Source organism: Manis pentadactyla, chromosome 7 (assembly GCF_030020395.1).
Source record: "Manis pentadactyla isolate mManPen7 chromosome 7, mManPen7.hap1, whole genome shotgun sequence".
NCBI classification, from domain to species: Eukaryota; Metazoa; Chordata; class Mammalia; order Pholidota; family Manidae; genus Manis; species Manis pentadactyla.
In genome coordinates, this window is record NC_080025.1 from 117346277 (window position 1) to 117370122 (window position 23846).

The window sequence follows — 23846 nt, forward strand, 5'->3', positions numbered from 1 at the left end:
CTTCCATTCGGCAGGCTTCGGTGTTTTTTTCTTTTAAGGGAAAACACTGTCAAAACAGAGTTCTAAAAGCTGTGTTTTATTTTACATTGAAAAAATGAATACTCTTATGCAATAAATGAAATGCAGAGTAATGGAGGCACTTGTATATGATACAAAAAACTCATGGAATTTATAAAAATATTAACTTCTAATGAACTAGTGGTGGAGAAAATTGATTATGGGTCATATGTTTAAAGTTAACCTGTATTTTCTACTCCCAACAGGGCACCTTTATGACTGTGTATAATGATCTCCTGAGGAGATTTTGTTTTCAGTTCTAAACCCAGGAATGGAGGAAGACTGCAGGCATGGGGTGGGGGCAAAAGAAAGGTTGCTGAAGGAGACTTAGAAGGTTACTGTAGAATTGGCAGGGCCAGTAAGAATCTAGAATAAATGAAAGAGACAGTGATGCTAGTAATTTCTTTTGGGCTCAGGCAACTAATGCTTTGCTTTGTCATTTTTAGTAGTAGTTCACATCTAAGGAACCCCTTGAAAGTTGTGACACAATTCTGTCTTATTCATTTTTTCTCTTTCCTGGCACAGAGCTGGAAACTTCGGGCTTTCCAAAAACATTTGTGAAATAGAGTTAGAAAGTCACTTTACTTCACAGGATGTGTTTCTCTATTTTGTTTGTTTTGAAAAAACTATTTTAAAAAGCTTAGAACTTTATGGCATAAGATGATTATATGACATGTATCCTCCCAGGCCTTTTATTCAATGCTTATGCAATGCAACCTGTATGTCTCCTTTTACATACTTGGGATACAAATACTGTCACATCTCTTTTAAGATTTAAATGTTGAAGTTAGCAAAAAGTCCAGAAACTCTTAAGTTCTTCCTCCACCCACTCACTTTCCAAGAACCCTGGAGTTTTCATCATCCAGAGAGGTCATTCCTGTTCCTAAACACCAGAGATATGGAGAATATGGACGATCTGACCAGTCCACTGTCACAGGCCCCACCCTGCTTTCTGCTGCGGAAGCCTCTGTCTCCACAATATTGTGTCACTGACAAAAGTAGGTCGTCCTGCAGAGTCATGCATCCTGGTGGTCCACTGCTACAATTATCGCTGTGTTGGAACAGATCTTTGCACAAACCACAGCAGTTCCTGAGAAAGATGAAGTTCATTCCCCCATTCTTAGTTTCACCCAGTAGTACATTACACTTGGACTTCTGAAGTTTCTCCAGGAGTTTCCAAAGCCCGTCTGGCATTCTATGATGTAAAGGCAACTGTGCAGTTTCAGCTGTGAAGCAGCCCATCTCCCCGCCAGCAGTAGGCACTGGCACTGAACTTTCCCTCTCGTGGGGACCTTTGAGCATTTCATTTGGGTCATCCTAATTCATCAGTTAGATTCTACCTATGTTGAACTTCAAAAGTAAAAGAAGAAAAAGTTTTGTTTTCTCCTTTGCTCCCCTGATACCTACCTGCTTCACATTCCTATAATGAAGAGTCCATTCAATGGATTCTGAAGAAATGAAGAAAAAGAAGAAAAGAAAAATCTCCTTTGTTAAGTCCCTGTTTTCAGCTAAGCAGAGAAGCAAGTGAACAAATTGTAAAAGGCAGTTCCTCTTAGTTCAACACACCAAACAGTTCTGTGCGGTCCACTTACACATAGGGCACTGTGGCTGAGTGCTCAGCTCTGGAGCCAGATCGTTAGGTTTGTTCAAATTCTGGCTCTGTTTCTTAAATGTGGGCATTTAACCTTCTGTACCTCAGTTTCTTTATTTGTAAAAGGGAATGACAATAATAATAAAATACACCAACTTTATAGGAGTTTTCCCTGATGTGTAATATAATTTATACAGCAAACAAGCATATGCAATATATATATTTTTCTTGCAAAAACAGAATCATGCTAACCCTAATTTGCTATTATAAAAATTATAATTTCTAAGTAAAACTTGGTAACAGTCAAATTTTTTCAGATGAAAAATTTGATAAATATTTGTTGATTTGATTTTCTTAATTAGCATATGCTTTGTTTCAGACAGGATTTAGATGATTTTCATACATATCTTTAAACATAATTTTTGCACATGTAAATAAGAGTTCCAGAGTGTCTTACCATCGTTTCTTCAGTGCTGTCTCTCAGCAGCCTTTGAATGAGGAGGTTCCAGTCACTCTGAGAGACACAGGGATGCAGGCTCTGGAGGTCAATGAACCATAGTCACTGAACCAGGAATTGGTTGTCCTTTTGACCATATGGATTAATCACCATAGTTTCACCAATCACATTGAACTTGAAGACTAGTAAATAACCAGCATAGTGTCCTAAAACAAGATCTCACAGACTCTGTCTATACAGGGTAAGTTAAAGCAAATCAGAAACGAGACTCTGAACCTGGGAATTCTCAAAGTCTAGTTTCCTAGCTAAACTTCCTTGAGTGTCCTTGACTTTAATTATGGATTGATAGACAAAATTACCATAAAATAAATGTTTCTGAGAAATTATTCTGAGAATACTGTTTATGATGTCGGTCAGCTATAATTCTATCAGCCTTTGAATGGTGCACTCTTCCCGGACTGCAGTGGAAGGGGAATGGGTTTTGCTTCCAGGTGAACTTCCATATTGACTTCTATCAGATACCAGGCTGTGACACTAAAGCAAGCTATTATGACAACCAAGACACTCAGAATTACTTTTAGTTTAGGTGTAAAAGCAGTTTCCCATCCAGTCTTTCTTACTCTTTATTTCAAATGTCCTTCTGATTTACATGTTTTTATTACAAATGATCTATTGGGGGAAAATAGTTATAAATAAGTAAATAACCTCTTGTTCTACTTACAACTCCACTGCCTTTCTAAATGTAGGTCTTCTGTGTAGCATATAAATTAGCATAGCATTTATTTGAAGGAAAAAGAAACACTTTTTAGAGTTCAAATATGTAACACAATTTTAATTCTATACTAGCATCTGGCTTTCAGCAGGATTATCACCAGTAAATTTAACCTAGTGGTATGAATTCTCTTGTTCCTAAAAAAAACTTCAGAAGGAAAATGAAAAAAGAACCAATATAAATAATGAAACATCTCATGAACAGCAATTCTAGAAAATCCCAGATTAATTAATTTTTATATTCATGACAAAGTTGTAATCTGAATATTGTTCATGATTGTCCATTTCATTAGATTTAATAAGCTCCTATTTTGGGCGGATTGAGGATCTTTAAGGTTTCCTTTATGAAAAAGTACCTTTAAGTTACAGAAAACCCATCAGTCTGCACACAGTTGTTAAGAATATAGCAACTGAAAATTAGGGGAACTGAAAATTAGAGGAACTGAAAAACAGCTTTCAAATATCATCTTGATGCAAAAGGAATAAGAACATTTCCACCATGTGAAAATCTAGTTCTGCCTGTAAATCAAAATTATCTTACAATTTAAAGGATACCCAACTGTCCTTCTTTTCCCCTAGTCCAAATACAAACAAATAACTTCAGAGGGAATGAGAGAATCCAATGTTCTGAGACTTCTGACAGCCTTTAGGGAGTTCAGCTTCCTATAACATTCTATTTTGTAATGCTTCACTGATTTCTGATTTATCTCCAGTGACATGTAGTGATAATTCCTAAAATTTTTTGAGTGCTTATTAGGTTCTAAGCCCTTATGTCTGTTATATGCATCCATTTAATTAATTTCATCCAGTGATTCTCATCTGGAGGTAAATTGCCTCCTTGTCTCCAAGAGCACGTGTTTGGCATTCTCTGGAGAGGTTTGGTTGTCATACTCGGTGTGTGTTTGGAGGGGGTAATTCTACTGGCATTCAGTGGGTAGAAGCTAGAGAGGCAGCAAAACGTCCTACAATGTACAGGACAGCCCCCCACCTCAGAGAATTGACCAGTTCAATATGTCAATAATGCTGAGGAAGAAAGAAAAGAACCTGACTTAATCCATTCAACAACCTTATGAGGTTAATTCTTATTTTTTATTGAAATATACTTGACACATAACATTGTTTAAACTTAAGGTATACAACGTGTTAATTTGAAAGATTTATGTATTTAATATGGTTGCCATTGTAGTGATAATTAGTACCTCTATCATCTTACATAACTATCCTTTTATAACTAGTTGGAGTAATTAAGCTCTAGTCACCTGGCAAGTTTGATGATTATAATATAATGTTGTCTATATTTGCTGTACTATGCATGAAGTGGGTATCATTAACCTTGTTTTTCAGAAAACAACCCTGAGACACACAAAGGTGACCATGCAGCTAAGTAAGTAGTGGTGCCAGGATTGAAAACCTAGCTCTTCTGTTGCCGCAAAGTCCAAACTCCTTCTGCTATGCTCTCCCATCATCTTCTGAGAGTTTCGATGACCTTTGGTAGATTCTGAGTCTTGAAGAGTAGAGATCCTGCCTTATTCTTTATACCCGCCTTAGCACTGAGCTCTTGCTGCCTGAAAGATGAATGGTAATGATTCAACTCTTGAGCATCTTCAGATTTCCCCTTTAGAATGACATTTCAACTATTAGGTCAGTAATCCCAAGAGAAAATTGTTGTATGATTGCATACACTGTATTGCTAAATAAGAGATGAGGAAAAGGAAAACAGAAGACACAATTCCTGTCTCCAAGGAGGTTGTGGGGAAGAAGGGTTATGTGTGTATATAAATAGAAAAGTATGTGTTCATGTGTGTTTATAAATAAAATTGTTAGACCAAACATAATGTTGGATGCAGTAAAAGTAAATAATAATCTTTTCTAGTCACATACCAGGACACCTCTCTCTGGGTCTGAAACATCTGTGTGAGACTGTAAGAAGCATTTGCATCTTTGGTCATCACTCTGGCACACTGGAGGAGTCTAGGCTGCTTTTCCCCTTTTAGCTTAGGTAAATTTAGAGCTAGCTTCTGTGCATGGAGTAAAGAAGGCCTTGCCCTTCTCTTCCCTGGGGGATGACTTTTTCTTCCTTCCTTCTGCTTTTCCAGATTTTAGTGCACTCATGGTCACTGCCTACTTATCACTACTAGAGCAGGGAAGAAAATCTGAGGAACACACTCAAATTGAACATGATGGATATTTACAGCATAGAGAAATTTTGCTCTGGTGATATATAATATGAAACTTCAGCCATCACCTGGCAGAGTTAGTAATCTATCTCATAAGCTTTTCATATATTGCGATCATTTGTAGGAAGCCCATGGCACACTGCTGAACACATAGTAGGTACTAAGTAGACGTTGGCTTTTTTTCTTCTCTTCTTTTTTCTTCTTTTTAATATACCTTTAAAATGATGCCACAGAGTTTGTACACCCATGTTCATAGCAGCATTATTCACAATAGCCAAGACCCAAGTGTCCATCAGTGGATGAATGGATAAGCAAAATGTGTTATAAACATACAATTGAATATTATTCAGCCTTAAAAAAGGAAAGATATTCTGCAATATGCTACAACATGGATAAATCTTGAAGACATTATGCTAAGTGAAATGAGCCAGTCACAAGAAGACAAATACTGTATGGTCACAAGGTACGTAGAGTAGTCATAAAGATAGGAAAGTGTGATGGTAGTTGCCAGGGACTGGGGGGGAGGGGAAAACAGGGAGTTATTATGTAATGAGTATGGAGTTTCAGTTTTACAGATGAAAAGCATTATGGGGATGGATGGTGGTGATGGTTGCATGACAGTGTGAATGTATTATCACTGAACTATACACCTAAATGGTTTAAGATGGTAAATTTTGTTATGTGTATTTTTCCACAATAAAAGTGCCATACAAATGGTCACCTAATCTATATTTAATGTCAGTTTTGTTAAAAACATTAGGTAGGATATTCTGTAGGGTAAGTATGTGAAGTAATTAAATGCTTGGGCTCAGGCAACAGACTAGGTTAAAATTTCAGTTTTCTCTGTTGTTATTTACTGTGCAACTTGACTGGGAAAATTGCCAAACTTTTTGTGCCTTAGTTTCTTCACTTGTAATATATGGATAATGAAGAAGGTACCTGTTATGAAAGTGTTATAAGGATTTAAAAAGGTATGTGTGCATTTGGTGTGGCACCTGGCATATATGGTAAGGACTAAGTAAATACAAGCTATTATAATAACATTTTATGAACTGATACTTGAGCAGCTTGGAGAGAAGAGCTTCACTGTTTCTTACTACCACCTTCTACTCTCATCCTGTCTGTGATCTCTTTCCTGTTTCTGACATCTCAAAGGCACATTTAGGATTCCAGGCATGACTGTCAGCCATATTTGAACACTTTGCTGGTGCATTCCCACATTAGGTGTGTAATCCTAGATGCAAATCTTGAGTATCATGTCTCAGTGTTTATATCTGCTAACAGTGTTAATGTTCTGAATAATGGTGAAGTCTTAAGCCAAGAACAACTTTGGGATGTAATCTTCTATGATAAAAATCTATGGTCTTCCTATGCACCTGTGTGTACATATGCTTAAAGTGGAATATTTTAAGGAAATGTCACTTATTAAAAACATATAACTCCAGTAGGAATATGGTTTTTAGATTTCTGCTTTCTTGTATCAGTTTTGAATAGGGTTAGCAGTTAGGATTTCATGAAACGAATATGAAGAGAAAGACTGGTGTGTGATAGTTCATAAATACATGAGGGATTATTTGATTACAAACAATACTACACATGGTTAAGAGACATGGTTTGGAATTAGAAATGAGTTAGAATCTTACTCTGTCATTTACTTAATTTCTATTGTGTGTTTCCTCAACTGAAAACTGGGGTGAATTACACCTGTTTACCTGGTTGTTGTGTAGTCTACATTAGATGATACCTGGCAAAAGGAAAAACTCAAGAAATAATCAGTATTTCATCTATTCTTTCCAGAGGAATGAGACTGGTTGACAAATATTTGGGGTCTCTTGGAGCCCTACCACTTGGTTAGGTTCTATGATCTTGCTTGGAATGTAATTCTTAATCCCTTTATTGTTATTTGCTCTTTGGTAACAAAGAGGAACTGATTTCTAATTCATTTCAAAATGTGTGTATTGTATTTGATGGGTCACACTAGCAGTTATAAAGCAAACAACAGAGTGGGGGTGGGAAAATAGATGGAGTGAGTTCAATCAGATACCTGGGAAAAGTCAGTAATGAAGACAGAGCCTCAATTTGTAAGTCATTTTGGAAAGAGGAAAACACCAGTGCAAGATTTGATGTAAGGCTCATGAGTTAGAAATGCTGAAGTTCTTTCCTGGTAGCTATGCATTTGAGTGATCTCTTTCCTGTCTTTTTCTCTGCTCTTAAAATTTAGGATATAAAATTTAAATGTTTACAAAACCCATCTTAAGTAGAAAAAAAGCATGGCCTTGAAATGCAAAGTGGAGCTATAGAAATCTGCTGAACTTACTCATTAATTTAAATATACGTTTCTGCCTTTCTATTATGAAACACACATTTTATTTGTATTTTATTTGGGTGACCACAAATCAACAATAAGGTGATTCACAAGTAAACACCCTTGCCTTAGAAGTAGAGGCACCAAAGTGATCAGACTAACATTCTTACTTTCATTTGAATTTTTCAGTTTACATTCAGTGTGCCTGCCCTTGCTTTTACACAATAGGATTCAGGAATTAAAGGCTTGGCTCTTTAAAAACCGTCAGCCAGGCACACAATCCTCACGCCAAAAACTTGGGGAAGCTAAGGCGCCCACACCTGGGACAGCTTAGACGCCCTCAGGGAAGAAGGCATTTCTGAAGATGGCGTTTCTGAGTCAGGTCGGTGCAGTCGCTGCACAGACTGTTTGCATTTCTCTTAGTGCATTAGTCAGGATGTTTTGCTGACCGAGACTAGTAAGTCTATAGGCGGGCGGGTGAGTTTACACACTGTGCGCTTGCCACGGTAGTTGCTAACACACACAAAGCCTTCCTTAAAAACGGAAGCAGGACTGGAAGCCTCAGGACAGACAATGAACAAATTTTGGGCGGGCAATGGACAAAGCGATAACTTCTCTTTACCGCCTTATGGGATATTCTCCACCCCCACTCAAATACGTCCACCGTGGGGTCTCCGCCGCAGTCGGAGCACACCTAAGCCTTGGGCTAACCACGCTGGGTCCTTCTCCCCGACACCCTAGGGGAGCGCTAGAGGGAAGCCAGAGGACGCCGCCGGGGAACTTTCTGGCTCTCCATGGCTGCGTTTTACAGAAGAGACATATTTTCGTTCCCCTTTCAAAATGCGCTTTGCAAACGTAACACGAACCCTGCTGGAATCTCGGAAGAAGGCTAGGGCAAGTTGGCGGCGGCGCGCCCCGCGTCCCGGAGGCTCCCTGGGGGCCTGGGTCCGCTTCTGCCGGCGGCTCCTTCGGTCCTCGCGCGTCGCAGACCGGAGCGGGACAGCAGCCGCGACTGTCCCCGACACGCGGGCTGGGCCGGGCTGGACGGTAGGGCCACGGACCGGGCAGGAGCGCGCGCGAGGGAGGGAGGCGAGAAGGAAGGAGCTCTCGGGGTGCAGAGTGGGTGGGGAGAGCCGCTAGAGCAAATTTGGGGCCGGACCAGGCAGCGCCCAGCTTTTAACCTGGGCTGTGGAGGCGGGGGAAGGAGCTAAAGGAAAGAGGAGGTGTGTGTGGGGTAGAGGTGGGTGGGGGGAGTTGGAAGTAAATGACATCACAGCAGGTCAGAGAAAAAGGGGCGAGCGGCAGTCACCGAGAAGACGAGGGAGTGTGGCTTTAGGACTTGCAGCCCGGCCTTCCCCGGCAGGGACCCCGACGCCCACAGGGACCATGCAGAGGTCGCCTCTGGAAAAGGCCAGCGTCATCTCCAAACTTTTTTTCAGGTGAGAGGGTGTCCCGCTGAGCTCTGGAAGGACACGTGCCCACGAAAAGAGCAGGGCGTGTGTATGGGCTGGATTTTGGGGGAAGAGGAATGGGTTTTTAAAAGATGCGCTATCATTCATTTTATGGAAGATAATGTAGATTTGTGGAATAAAATAGAAAACATTAAGAAAAGAATAAACTGAAGCTAATTGGAAAGAGAACCTTAGCTTAACAGTGAACTCTTCATGTGCAACTGAAAGTCATACTGTTGCCCAAATGTGCTGCTGTGCAATTATTAAATCTTTCTAAGAAATTTATTAATTATACTTGTTAATAGTAAATACTTAATTTTGGTCCCTTGTTACCCTCCCACCCCCTCCTCGCTTTGTGCCCTGGAAACTTAATGTCTTCTTAGTATACATACTGCAAGTGCCATGCCTGCATGTAGCAGGTGCTCAGAAAACATTTGCTGAATGAATTTTGAACCATAGGGGAAGAGGGTAATAGGTGCTTAAATAAAGTTTTTGTCGTTATGATACTGAGTAAATCTAACAAGTATTTATTCCATTATTCTTCCTTTCAAGAATGAAATAAAATCCTTTGAAATGTCTTAAAAAAATCCAATCTACAAGGTATACATTTAAAAAAGGGGGGTGGAGTGGGTCCAGAATTATGGAAATGTGAAGCCATGGTACTAGATACTGAAGTTATATCCAACTGACAACAAACTATACCCTTATCTTACTTTGCAATGTGATGAGCCGTAAAAGCTTGCAAACTTCATATAATGGTATTTTAAAAAATAGAGTCTATATGTTAAGAGTCTTAGGCAAAGTAATTAGATGCAGCATTTAATATCTGAAGTGTTCTTCAGCTACTGTACTACTTTGTTCCTGTTCTACCTGTATGAATGAGTATGTACAGCTCTCTCGGGGGATATTACTTGACATATAATTATCCAGTGAATCAGCATACTTAGGTATCAGAAAAGCCAGATTTATAATAAATATATGCTCACATGTGTGTGGGGGGGAGGGACTCAGCTTTCACATCTTTCTGCTTTAATCTCTGCATGTGCAGTAAGCCTGAAACTCAGGTGCCAGGGAAAGGCCACTTGAAGGAGAGCTCCTCCCTGTGGATGGGAGAGAAGGACAGTGCACTTGAGACCTGCCTTTTGTGTTAATGTCTTTAGCACCCTTTATTACTCCATCTATAAAAATGGAATTATCCATAGATCTGTTTTATTACTATTTACAAAATCAGAATCCTAACTGGCATAAAGCGTAGACTGTTTAGTAGAGCACATTGAGGAACCTAAATGGCAATCAATCTAAAAATGCTGTTTTCAGACAAATGAAATCCCATGGCTACTTATAAGTACTAAGGAACTTTAAATTAGCACACTGTTGAGTAAAATTAGATTATTGTTGATCTATCAACTTTTTTTTTAAACAAGTCATCTTATAAATTTTAGTACAGTTTAAAAAGTATTCTGAGGTTGATTTGTCAAAAAATATAATGGCTACTAAGATTAAGAGCATACTCATTCCTGTTTCCGAACTATTTCATAATAAATTGCTCTAAGAATAGGTGTATTTAAAAAAATTAAGTTCCTGGTATTTATAGGAACTGACAATCACCTAAAGTACCAGTGATTATAAACTTCCTTCTGGGTTGTAATTCTGAAAGGATAAGAATTTTATTGTCTGCATTGGTTTAGACAGTACTGCTTTTAGTGGCCAAAGGTGTTAGGCTTTGGATTCAGATTGTTGTGATTCAAATTCTGGCTCTACCACTTAGTAACACTGTGAGCCGAGATAAGTTCCTTAACATCTCTGTTTGTGTGACTTGACTTGTAAACCTTGGAGACTAATATAACCTATTTGATAGGGGTTAATCTGTTGAGAAAGATGCATGTGCAGTGTTTAACCCATTAAATGTTAGCTGCTATTACTAATTACCATATCTTTACATTCTTTACAATACTGTGTATCTTGTTTATATAAGGTACTCAATTCATCTTTGTTGAATATAATTTTGTAACTATCAGTCTGTATACTTAATGACTGGGCCTCAATGAGAATTTAATTTAGGTAAAATCTTATCCAACATGGTCTTACCAGATATATAGGAAAAAAGTCATATGCTTATATGTTGTTAAATGCCTTAGAATTTAGCTTTCTGAATTCAATCCGTTCAGTTTCAGAGTCATTGAAGAGTAAAGCTATGGTCTGCATTATGGTCCGGGTTGTAGATTATATTAAATATCTCTTGTCCAGATTTCATTAATGGAAAATCTAATAAAATTTAGGAAAATTTTAAGCACTTTATTAATTTTGCATGGCTTCACATCAAGTACAAAATCGGAAGGATATCTGAAGTGTCCTAATGCTAATAATCTGAAAGTGAATTTCACTACAAAAATTCAAGTAGTTTATGAAAACCATGTGAAACAAGTAGATTAACTGAAAGCTTTTACACAATAGGAAGATTATTTTTTCAAAGTACAGGTGATATATTTGGATAGAATTTGTGACTCCTATACCAGTGGGGCTGATTTACAAATGTTTACCAATGAAGATTGTGTTGTTTATTTTTGAATAGTTATCTAAGTTTACATTTTCTCATAATTTCTAAGGTGGTTATTCAGTTTGCTCTGTCTTTTCTGTCATGCCCTTAATTTTCTATAGTCTGTTTAGTTGTTAGATTGTGTATCAAACCATGGTGTCAGATGATGCAACTTAAATTTTGATCATGCTATCCATACCACAAGTCAAGATCTATACTTGAGGAATTGTACATCCAATTGCACATTGCCAGAGATCTCTTGTAAGACTGGATGTAGGAGCCCCCAGTGAACTCCACAGATAGGTCTTTACATAAGAACAAAGAGTAAATACAGTAAAATTAGGATCTAAGTTGAAATTCAGCAAAGAATAGGTCAAATCTCAGGTTAACAATAAGATGATTTAAGACATTTTTGTAATTATTAAACACCAAGTAATGAGAGATTTTAAAATCCACAATAGAGTCTGTATATCAGAATGAGTGTGGTGGATCAAAATAGCTACGGAGGAAAGCCAAACACTTATTCTAAACATTCTGTCTTTGATCAAAGTATTTTTGGATTCTTGTTATGGATTTACCTTTAAAAACAGATTTCTTCCAATTAGCATATAGTAGTTAGTATATAGTAGCTTCATTACTTTTTAGCCTTTATTTTATAGGCATAGCTTGCTTTAGATTAAAACTCACATTACCCAGACTGATCACTTGGACTTCCTTCTAAATTACTTGCATCTCAAAATCAAATTTACCCTGAATGTGTGAAGATTTTTCATTATAATTTTCTTTGTTAATAGCCAAGCACTACTTATGTTTAGGTATTCAAAGATTCAAAGAATGTATTGCAAACTTTAGAGACATTTCCTAATGAAGAGAAACATAAGTGCTTTGAAAAACAGAGGCATAATTACAATAAATATCTAATGGAAGACTTATAAAGATGACAGTTTTGAAGAGGCCTACTCTTACTTTGTTATATAAATTATGGCATATTGTACAGAAGCCCATCACAATGATTTTATATTTATATTTTATTTACATATTTGTAAGGCATGAGGAAATCTAAAATTATGGCAAAGTCATAAATATTTTTGCCAATAGAAATGTTGCCAAGAAAGACCAATTGGCCATTCAAACAAGGGTCAGGTCCTGTCTTGATCAATACACATGCCACTATCTCACGTTTGTCTCTCAGACAAGGCTTAAACTATCCAAATCAGAAGGAATAATGCATAAAACAAAAGGCTAGTGTGAGATGCAGCATTCACATTGAGGTGTATAGGTGCTGAGGGTACCTGAATACCATGAGCCCATTTAGTCAGCAGGCAAATGCCATTTGGTGAGGACAGCCTAGGGTTCCCGTACACTCTCTTAGCTTTGTCTCTTGTAAGAATTAGAGGAGACCACTTTTGGGACAGGGGCTTCTATCTCTTGGACAGTGTTGCCTGAACACTGACACATGTTGGATCCCCACACTAGTCCCTTAATAGTCCTTCCTGTCCATCCACCTTTTTGTTGATCATGATTTGTTATGATACAATTCAGATATTTCAAATTTGGGGTATGTGTTAATTTTGGTTACTTTGATTCTCAGAATTCTAAAAGCACCTTCTTTGCTTGACATGGCTAAAATTATAATTATATATATTTTAATATATAAAATATGTGTATATATAATTAAGTTTATTTTAGTTAATTTGCTAGTTTAAAAATTCCTCCTTGGTTTTGAAGTTTATGCAATAGTTGTTATTGCTAGTTCAAATTACTACTCACTGGATGCTCTAGTATTCTTATGTACTTGTAACAGAGCAGGCAGTATAGCTTTAATCAATTCTTTGCTAGAGAGAGAAGTGGAATCTATTTTTTTTAACTGCTTCATCAATATTTTATGTTCACTGTGACAGTCAAAATATCCCTAAGAGCCAACTGATACACTAGGGAAATCATGGTTTTCCAGTTTTCCATTTATGTTTTGTGGGAGGAAGAAGGACTTAGTGTGATAGTATTCAGTGCATAAATGTTCAAACTTGTTTAAAAGGTCCTTAAATGAGCACCGCTATAATGTATTATTATTGTTAGTGTTGTTTCACAGGAACCTGTAATTTTAGTGTGATAGAGCTACAATATAAGTATAGGATTGCAAAACCATCAGGCAAGGGTGTTAACCATTGAGCATGCAGCTATAAACTGTTTATCAAAACTTTAAAAACACCTCTGACTCAGTGGCAATTTTGGCAATTTTGATTCCACTGATTCCTGACGCATCTATGTGGGGCACTTCCCTGGAGCAAAATCTCTGTGATACAATGAGGTCAAGAGGCGAAGATAGAGGGTGATAGAGGTCTAGTTGGTTGGGGACCCTGACTGAAGGTTTAATTTATAAGTATGTGAAGTTTATTATCACAGAGCAGAACGTTACTAGTTCAGGTGCTTCTCTTCAGCTCCTAAGAATTTACCTTGTGGTGGTGGTTTGAGTGTGAAATTAGCATTACAAAGTGGTTTTACTATTTCAGCGAAGAGCTTAGGCTTCTTTTAGCAAGAACCTTGTACAAAATTCAATTAGATTGCATGATATAGGGAATGAATATATTCTCATGGAGCTCCAAAAGATCTAGTTTTCACAGCTGTATCTAAGTTGCAAGGCTTGTCAAGTTTGCTGTTTTCTGCAGCTCAATTAGCTTATTACTGCCTTTTAACATCAGTGACTTTCAAATAAATTCTAAAGCCCTGGATGTAGGGCCGCCTCCTTCTATTGGTATAGTATTCAGACCATTTCAGGACTCCTGCATGGAATGGTTTAACACATATTTCTTTGTGATGATGCTGATTCCATGGACACCAACCCTAGAGACAGAGGACATTCAGTAGTCCTGTAATGCAGCATCATTTTGATAAGAAGGGGTCAAAACAAGTAGGACTGTGGACAGATTTTTAATACCTAGAGCAATTATTCCATCAAATTTTTCTTGTTATGGCCAGGCTTAGCTTTTGTGGGAAAGTCTGCTTGTTAATTTCTTGCTCATGGGGAAAAGAAATGATTTGAAGATTTCTGCTAAATCCTATAGTTAGGATTTTCAGCCCTGAAACTGGGTTTTACTTTGACCTAGTCAGTGAATTCTCCCATAGGTTGCTTCAAGGAGTTGAGTCAGAACAGTAGTTCTTTGTAGGACATGATTCAGGGCAGCTTGCAGGATGCCTTAATTCATTTATTTACCACCTTCTGTATTCCATGCGAGGCATTGGAAGGTTGAGATGGACAGGAAAGAAAGTGGTGCTGCCTTCACAGAATGGATCTCTGAAACGCAGACTATCAAGGGCTTATAGAAACACTCCAGTCTAATGCTAGTTAGGGAAGGCTTGCTCTAGAAGTGACTCTTGAATTGGCACTTTCAGGAGATTATCCAGACAAAGAGGGTGGGGATGGGTTGGGGAAAATTAAAACACAGAAGCAGCAGACTGTGTGTAAGGACTGGCTGCAAGAGTGAGCATGGCACCTTCAAAGAATTAAGAGATATTCCCTGTGACTGGAGCACATGATATGTGAGAGATTTGTGGGAGATGTCTGCATGTCTAGCAAGAGCCAGATCATAAGAGATTGGGTGAGCTTTGTCATATTTGGCCTTTATCATATTGGGAGTGAAAAACCATGGATTTCAAGTAGGGGAGTGACATGACCAGTTCAAAGCTGTTGTGCAGTTTGGCAAAAGCAGCAATGAAATTAAAGAGTGGCAGTACCTATAGAAAGAAAGAGATGGAGTGAAAGACATTTGGAGGTAAAAATAAATAGATTTGGTAATGGATTAGATATGGAAGGTGAAGGAAAGAGAAGAATCAAAGATAACATCTAGATTAGGGTGGAGGTGGTGAAGTTTGCTGAGTGAGGTGATTCAACTGGATAAGAAGGCTTGGGGTGGGGGTGGAGGCCTATGCGGCCCCTCTGCTTCTTTTTAAAATAAAAAAGGAAATGATACATATGGCTCAAGGCCAGGTGATGTGGTCATTTGAAAATATATTAAAGTGATTTAGAGCTTTAAGTAAGAGATACTAAGATGTTGAAGTGACTGTCAGAATTATAAATACTTCCCTTCCACTGTTCAGTGAAGTCCAGAGTGTTATCTAGGGAAGAATTTAAAGTGCCTGCTTGCTTGGCTTTATTGTGGTGTGGATCACCTGAGAGGGTGTCAGCACTAAGCAGCTGTATTCTAGGGACAGCACCGGTAAAATTCCCCTTAGAATCCTCCTCCTACACTTTCCCATAAATCCACCAGCTAATGTCTTAAGCGCCCCCACCCCACAATAACTTCAGCCCTTTAAAAAGTGACTGTTACACAGCTTATTTCTATAATCATAGACATTCGAGGGCATTTGAAAATCTGGTGGGGCTTCAGGTGTTATCTGCAGTGACTGAGTACATAAAAGCACACCTACTAACATAAAATACATTGTGTGTGTTAAAAAAAAATTCTCATGACTTTTGGAAAGATTATGTAACATTGTTTTATGGTAAAACTTGGGAGTCTGTTCAAGTCCACAGAGCTTGCTTTCTGAGCTCTGCCTTCAGAGGTGCAGCCACCTTCTCCCCAATGTCACCTCCACCCCCAAACACCTAGTGAAGGTCTTAACCCGAAGTTGTTAACTTCAAAAAGAGACCCAAGAATTATATTTTATTCCAATCAGACTGATATGTAAAAATCAGGCTTAACAGACAGAATCCTAGAGGTGCTGACAATGATGTTGAGAGGGAGATGCATGGGCCAGACCTTGGAGCCCAGTTATGGGAGCAACAAGAAAATGAAGCCCCTGCTGGCCGGGATTAGCAATCCTAGTTCAAGAGGCAGCATACTGGAGAAAATATGTAGGAAACTTGGCACATTTTATTTTTTTGTAAAAATCTTTGTGAACTTTGGGAAATAAAGCAACTACAACAAAACTTGACTTCTTCAACCCAAATTCATTGTTACACTTTATATCAGGGCTCAGCAAACTTTCTGTAAAGGGCCAGATAGAAGATATTTTCAACATTGTGAGCCACGTGATTTCTGCCATTGTGGGAAATCAGTCATAGACAATATGCAAATAAATAGGCAGGCTCTGTTCCAATGAAACTTTATTTGTGGGCACTGAAGTTTGAATTTCATATAATTTCCACATGTCACTAAATATTCTTCCTTTTTAGAAATTTCTATTGCAGTAAGCTTCAAAACATACAGCTTTAAAATTACTTTAAAACAAAGATCTAGAAAATTTTTCAAGGCAGATGTATAATTAACATTATTCAGTAATTGAGTGATTTTAAAAGGTAGTAATTTTAAAAGGAAGTGAGACAAACTTAGACATGCAAAATAGACTTTTCAGAAGAAGAGAAAAATAGTAACAGCTATTAGATAACTTATCAGAATTATCAGAATTTATCAGAATTTTTTCTCACAGGAATCAATTAGTCATTTCTTCTTTACTTCTTTCTTCAATAAGCATTATTTTGATGTGTCCTCCAAGGCAGAGACTCTATCTTATCCGTCTTTTGTTACCCAGCATCTGTCTGACTCTCTGGTGCAAAGTAAGCCCTTAAAATATATTTATTGAATTGAATAAAACTTAGTAAGTCAGTTTTATGGCTATGCTTCTAAAATGTAATTTTTATAAAAATGTAAGTATTATGAATTTGGAATTTAAGAAACTTTGCTTGCTAAAATGTTTAACTTTGAATAAAAATTTCAGTTGTATCAAAACCATGTGTTCTGAAATATAACAAATAGGAAAATCAGTTTCATTTGCTTTCTTGTATAGTTCACAGGTCTTCTAGGAAAATTGTAACTTAAGTTAGTACACAATTGTTTTTCTTAAGAAGATGATTGATAGGCAGCTTTTCTATAGATAAGCATTTCCCCCTGAAATATTGTTCTGCTCAAATTTTATCTGAATATTCTGGGTCCCTGACAGCTTAATTTTGAACCAGATTATTAAAATTATTATTTCCAAAATTTAATTTATTTTAGCCTAGGACCTCTGAATACTGTTTTTCAATAAAATAATAAATAGGCCTGTCAATACTTATTATTAAAAAACTTCTACCTTTCAGCTCAGAGTTTGCTTCTAAAAACTTACATTATCCTATTTTTTATCCTTTTTCATCTGTTACCTATAGAGTTACTACTCTCTTCTATTCACAGAAGTCAATGTATAATTTGTATATATGCACAGTGAGCAAACGTGCAACAAATAATAAATCCCACATGGATTAATTTGATTATGGAACAAACTGGGACCAACATCATTAATACAGTTAGACATTAGGTATTTACATAAATCAGCTTATTCAGAACATAAAATATAGAACTACAATGAAATAAAAAAATTGTGTTCTCTGTGTTGAGTGTATAAAACTAATGAAATTAAAGATCAGAGGTAGCCATTCCAATAACATCAGAACTAAGTTTTTATGCAATGAAATTTTGTTAGCTAGAAAGATAATCACTATAAAATGAACTTATTAATGTAAAGGTAATAACTTTGAAATGCAAATGTGATTTTTCATTTATTAATTCATGCATACAGGCACACATGCATGTATTTATTCAGCATAAAAATTGAGTCCCTGATATGTTGCAGGGATATAGTGGTTTGGAGACTTAAAACACATATCAAAACTTATTATAATTAGTTCTAATTATTATTCTTTTACTGAAATTTTCATGGTAATGTTTTTAACGATGCAGTGTTTCTCTTTGGTGCACAAAGGCCATTTTCTACATCTTTAGATTTTTCTCATACTCCATTTAATGAATGAGACCTAACCTTTTTACTGATTTACAGAGCTAACTGAATAAAGGTCATTTCACATAATAAAATAAACTTTTCTACAATGTAAATTCAACAGTGTAATTCCTTGACAACAAAACTTGACGTATTTGAAAAATTTTTTAAAAAGATACTTCCTATGAAATGTAAGATAAGCTCATTCCATCTAGAAATGTGCATTAGCTTTAATCCTTGAACACAGTCTTTGGATCCATTGAAGTGTTAGCCTGGTAACATGGCAGCCTGCTGGAACTCATATAAAGCTTTGATGATTCAATTGTTTCTGCTGCTGCCAGGAATGGCAACACAATTCTTGTTTTTTTGCAGTCACACTGCGACCCCAGCCACTACAGTGCAGAGTAGATTCAGATTCTGGTATTAGTAGGTGTGTATAAGTTCTTATTAAAAAACAATGAACCATAAATTTGCTGGTAATGAAAATTTCATCAAAGTTTAATTGTTCTGTTGAAAGGGAAATCTAGCTAGAAACAGGATCAAGAAATTCTTTAGGTAAATACTTATGCTCTGAAAATTAAGATCTCTTCATAATTAGCAGTATTTTCAATAACTTCAGAGAAGTGCTTTGTAAATTGTAGTTTGCCTAAAAATATATAAAGATACATATTTGAGTTATTAAAATAATTTAATAATTATTAATGTATATATCTCTCACATTAAATATGCAGATTCTTAGAGCCCAGTCCATCATTATTAAATCAGTCTCTGGGAGAGGGCAACTGCAATCTTTTTTTTTAAATCATTTCAGGTGATTCTTCTTTGCCTACTAAAATTTGAGAACTGTTAGGTCACTCTTAAGAAAAAGGGTTTAAATGGCCCAACTGCTGCTTTTCAACCTGAATAAAAGATTGGAAAAGTACAGATTGAGGACAAAAGACAGGATTCTATCACAAAATCATAAAAAAGTGGAATATGAAGGTGATTGCATCTTTTCCCAGGTCCATTAAACTTCTCTCTCCAACATCCCTCTCTTTTGACCTTAGGTTCCAAGGTAAAGAATTTTTTGAAAGTTCACCATTTTTCAGTATATCAACAGTAGAAAGACAGAGTTCAATGTGCCAAAATTCAAAATATCCTCTTAAGTAGTTCTTGAAATCTGCAGTTTTGTGTCCCACTACCTCCTTGCATTTGCTAGGCACTTTCCATGTACCAGGGACTATATATATATATATATATATATAATCTCATTGAATTCTTCAAACAATTATAGGTAGATACTATGTATGAGAAATATGTGGTTTAGAAAGAATAAAGAGTTTATCAAGGTCACCAGCTAATTGCTGTGAAGTCAGGATGTGAATATAGACTGGCCTAAATCCAGAGCTCCATACTTAACTCACACTATCCAAAAACCTAGAACAGAATTGGTGAATTGCATAATTTCACTTAATTTTTTATATAGACTTTCTTGTCTCCAAGATTAATTTTTTGATACATCAGTACAAATAATATTATTTGAATAAGGCTTTAGACTCAGGCTTTTTGTAAGTGGGTGAAACACGCCCTGCCATTATTGTTTTGCAAAGGTCACTGCCACAGCTGCTTTACTGCCCAAGGTGGCCTACGGAGTGTTGTCTTAGGATAATGAGGTATATAAAATTCTAAATATCTAGTTGAGGGGGAAAAGATGTAGTCAGCCGAAAGCATGCCAGTAGCCAGACATTGTCTCTTAGAAACAGCTCCTTTGAACAAAACTTGACCTAGATTTCACTTCCTATCCTGATTTATTCCGTCCAGGTACCAGTCATCACCCTTCATTTTTTTTCATTTTCCAAATCCAGCTTCCTGTCATTTTCCACTTCCTCAAGCCTACTGAGCCATGCTTTCTGTTGTGTTTTTGAAACCACCCTTCTTACCTTACCAACTTCACCCTCTCAGCTGCTTTCTAGGTTCACTCACTTTCGTGTTCTCTCTACCACCCATCCTCTTGGGTGTCCCACTGTAATTTCCATTCCTAGTTGTTCATCTTTTGTATCTTCTGTTTCTCTGTTTACTCTGATTCTATTTCTTGGGGCTGAAGGAAGAGGCAGAGTCACCTGGCAGAGGGTTTTTCCTCTTGATGTTTGACACTGCACACTTAAGTCTTGGATTTTCCTAGTGCAGTAGTTTTCAATCTTTTTAAAACAATTCTTGTATTAGTGAATCAGTGAATCCCAATTTCCAAATGAAATCCTCCATGAAACTTCACTATATACAAATAAAAGTGACAATAACTCTTCCATAAATACAAAGATAGAATTAACCTCCTCTCCCCAAATAAGGACTAAAATGATTATATAACATTTATGCACTATTTTCTTGGTCCCCTGTGTTTGCATTTTTCACAATGTTATGTTTTTGAAATTGAGATGCCACGTAAATGATGATAAACTTGTCAGATATCAGGCCCAGGAATAAATTGTAACATGGGAATTTAGCAATATACAGAAGGTATATATTTGCAGTATAATAAGCTATAAGAAATACATATTTGGTCATTCAGGTGACCAAATACATATTTCCCAGGTATATTTGGTTTTCATCCATAGTTTATGAAGACACTTCAGAGCCTTAAGGATGAAGTGGGTGTCTTGTCATGTTCATGAGAGACTTTTGGTCTCCACCCAGGGGCAGGGGCTGGAGGTTCAATCAGCCAGTGGTCAATGACTTAGTCAATCATGACTATGCAATAAAGCCCTCACAAAAATCCCTGAGAAGAGCATATGGCTCTCTGGGATTCTGCTTCTCTGGTGGAGAGAGCGTCCATGCTTGGCGAACCAGAATGCTGGCATGTGCCATTGAGCCAGGCAGGCCCCAAGCTCCGCAAAGATAGAAGCTCCTTTATTTGGGACCTTGCTCTATGTATATCTTCATTTGGCTGTTAAACTTGTATCTTTTATGGTGTCCTTTATTAAACTGGTAAACCTAAGTGTTTTCCTAAATTCTGTGAGCTGCTCTAGCAAATTAAGCAAACCTAAGGGGGAGGTTGTTGGAATCTCCAATCTGTAGCTAGTAGGTCAGAGGCATAGGTAACTACCTGGGGCTTGAGACTGGTGTCCAGACTGGGGAATGGAGGGCAGTCTTTTAGCACCAAGCCCTTAACTGGGGCAATCTGGTGCTGTCTGTGGGCAGATAGTGGCAGAGTTGAATTGAGTTCTCAGACACCCTGCTGATGTTCGAGAATTGCTTGGTGTTGTGTGTGGGAAGATTCCCCCCACCCCACACTCCCAACACACACACACGCATTGGAATCAGGTCTAGGAACCTGAAAGGAGTTGAACTATTTCTGCTGTATACGAAAAAACACAATATGCAACTGTAAAATTAAACTGTGACATCATGAATAATATGCATGGAATGCACTCCACAAGGTTGACTTTTAACTTAGACTTAGTTTCTTGATTGAAATTTTTTGAGAAAGATTACTCTGTGATCTAGCTTTGAAAGAAAGAGTTAATATTTAGTTTGAAGTTTGTCTGGCATACCAAGCCCTGTAATTAAAGTAGAAGTTGGCCATGCTCAGTACTTCACTGTGCCTTGAAATTGTATGGCCTGGACTATAGGCGAATGTGTTTTGAATGCAGTTTGGCACTGTAGCCCTATTCATAGGTATGAATAGCCAAGAGTGATACAAGATAATATTTTTGATCTGAATGTGAACAAGGTTTGGAAGAAAACTCTATGACACTGGAGAAGAATGTGGTAGGTAATTGTGCAGATAAAAATGTGGTAGATAGTTGTGTATAATACTGAAAGTTTCTTTAAAAAACTGTAATATAGTGTACCCTTTTGGAAGGGCTATTATTAAATTGATGGTGAGTCTTAAAATCAACATCACCTTACTATTGTGTAAGTCATGGTAAAGGATAGTAAAACCATGATAGTATCATATGTGGCTTGTTAGCATTCCTTTGGGATTGCACAACTCTCTGTTACACTGGAATGAGAGGTGTACAAGCAGGTAAGCCAGAGACATGGTGGGCTGTTAGCTGAGGTAGGCTGATATATATTTGTAGTCACATGCTCCTTAGGCAGTGTGGAAATAACCAATGACAGACTGTAATATGTTTTAAAATGTGTAGAGATGTCAGGGGAAGCTTTCTTACATAGGAGACATGAATTAGCCTGGGTCCAGGATGCTGGGATGAATGCAGTGTGTGTAAATTTTCACATAACACACTTGAATGTGTGTGATGCTTTTTATTCCTATTTTAAAAATAGTAAAATACTTAAAAATATTGACATTTCAAGTCAAAAGTTGGTGAACTCTTTGAAGTATCTCTTGGGAACTCCAGGGGTTAGGGCCCACAGTTTGAAAACTAAACTTATTTTCCCCCCACGTTGGCTGTTCTTGACCTTCCCTGGAGTTCATCATTTCACTCATTCTGTACTCTTGGAAAATGCTCTCACCTTCTACTTTGTCTTTAGCCTCATTGTCAGCTCTTAGGTAGCAATACGTAGTGGAAGAAGCATGTTGAGTTGACCCTTGAACAACATAGGTTTGAACAGTGCAGCTCCACTTATATGTGGATTTTTTTCAATAAATGTATTGTAAAATATGTTTGAAGATTTGCAACAACTTGAAAAAACACGTTCTTTTCTTTAGCTTACTTTATTTTAAGAATATAGTATATAATACATGTAAAATCCAAAATATGTATTCATCAACTGTTTATGTTATTGGTAAGCTTCTGGTCAACAGTAGGCTATTAATAGTTAAGTTTTGAGGGAATCAAAAGTTATATGTGGATTTTTGAATGGGAGGAGGGTTTGCATTCCTAACCCTGGTGTTATTCAAGGGTCAGCTACTTTGGAATCAGACAGACCTGGCTGGAACAATTGCTCTGTGACTTATTAACAATGTGACCTTGGGCAATTTACTTAACCTCTGATGCTGACTTTATACTCATCAGTACAATGAGTCATCCTTATCTTAACACAGCTCAGCATTATAATATCTAACACTCCTTAGTGTTTAATATGTATATTGGGGTTCTCCAGAGAAATGGAGCCATAGGATATGGGTATATATATATATGATTTATTGTAAGGAATTGGCTCACATAAATACAAAGGCTTGCAAATTCAAAATTTGCAGGGTGGGCTGATAGGCTGGAAGCCCAAGAGGGCTGGTGTTCCAGATGGTACTGAGAGCAGTCTCCTGGAAAATTCTCTCTTACTTGGGGAGACCAGCCCTTTTGTTTTATTTAGGCCTTCAACTGATTGGATTAGGCCCACCCACATTATGGAGAGCAATCTATTTTACCAAAAGTTCACTGATTTAAATGTAAATCTCATTCAGAAATATCTTCTAGTTGACATGTGAAATTAACCGTACTCTGTGAGCATTTTACATGTATTAAGGAGCAACAAATTATGCTAGACATAGTAGCTCTTTAATAAATTGTAAACACTATTATCAGCATGATTATTATAATTAATACTTTTTCATCTCCCTCTAGGTGTAAGAAAATACTTATTTCTCTAAATTTAACCCTTCTTTTCTGTGAACCAACCCAGTGCCTTCTCGGGATTATGGAGATGACACTCCCACAAATGCTCCACACAGCTCCACATCTGCAGCCTTTGCTTTGCCATTGGCTTTCATCTCCAGCTTTTAAACTTGCTGTAAATACTCAGTGTCATCTTTGTTCCTTTGCCCCTTTGTGTGCATTGTCCTAACATAGAATTACCCTGTTGTTTAGGACC

At 37.2% G+C, this 23846-nt stretch overlaps 2 protein-coding genes across 3 annotated transcripts in view; one reads left to right on the forward strand and one right to left on the reverse strand.

The window, feature by feature from the left end:
- ASZ1 (ankyrin repeat, SAM and basic leucine zipper domain containing 1) overlaps positions 1–8390 on the reverse strand; it is a 90497-nt gene extending 82107 nt beyond the window's left edge. Inside the window, exons 1-2 of the mRNA XM_036905688.2 lie at positions 8225–8390; positions 2106–2186 (exon numbers count right to left, since the gene is read on the reverse strand). Of these exons, the coding sequence (XP_036761583.1) occupies positions 2106–2108 (3 nt within the window). The 5' untranslated portion in view covers positions 2109–2186; positions 8225–8390. The remainder of the gene's footprint in view (positions 1–2105; positions 2187–8224) is intronic.
- The window catches only part of CFTR (CF transmembrane conductance regulator), a 164042-nt gene continuing 148484 nt past the window's right edge, over positions 8289–23846 (forward strand). For both annotated transcript variants that reach the window (XM_057504702.1, XM_036905683.2), the window contains exons 1-2: positions 8289–8405; positions 8635–8797. In XM_057504702.1, the coding sequence (XP_057360685.1) occupies positions 8745–8797 (53 nt within the window). In that variant the 5' untranslated portion in view covers positions 8289–8405; positions 8635–8744. The remainder of the gene's footprint in view (positions 8406–8634; positions 8798–23846) is intronic.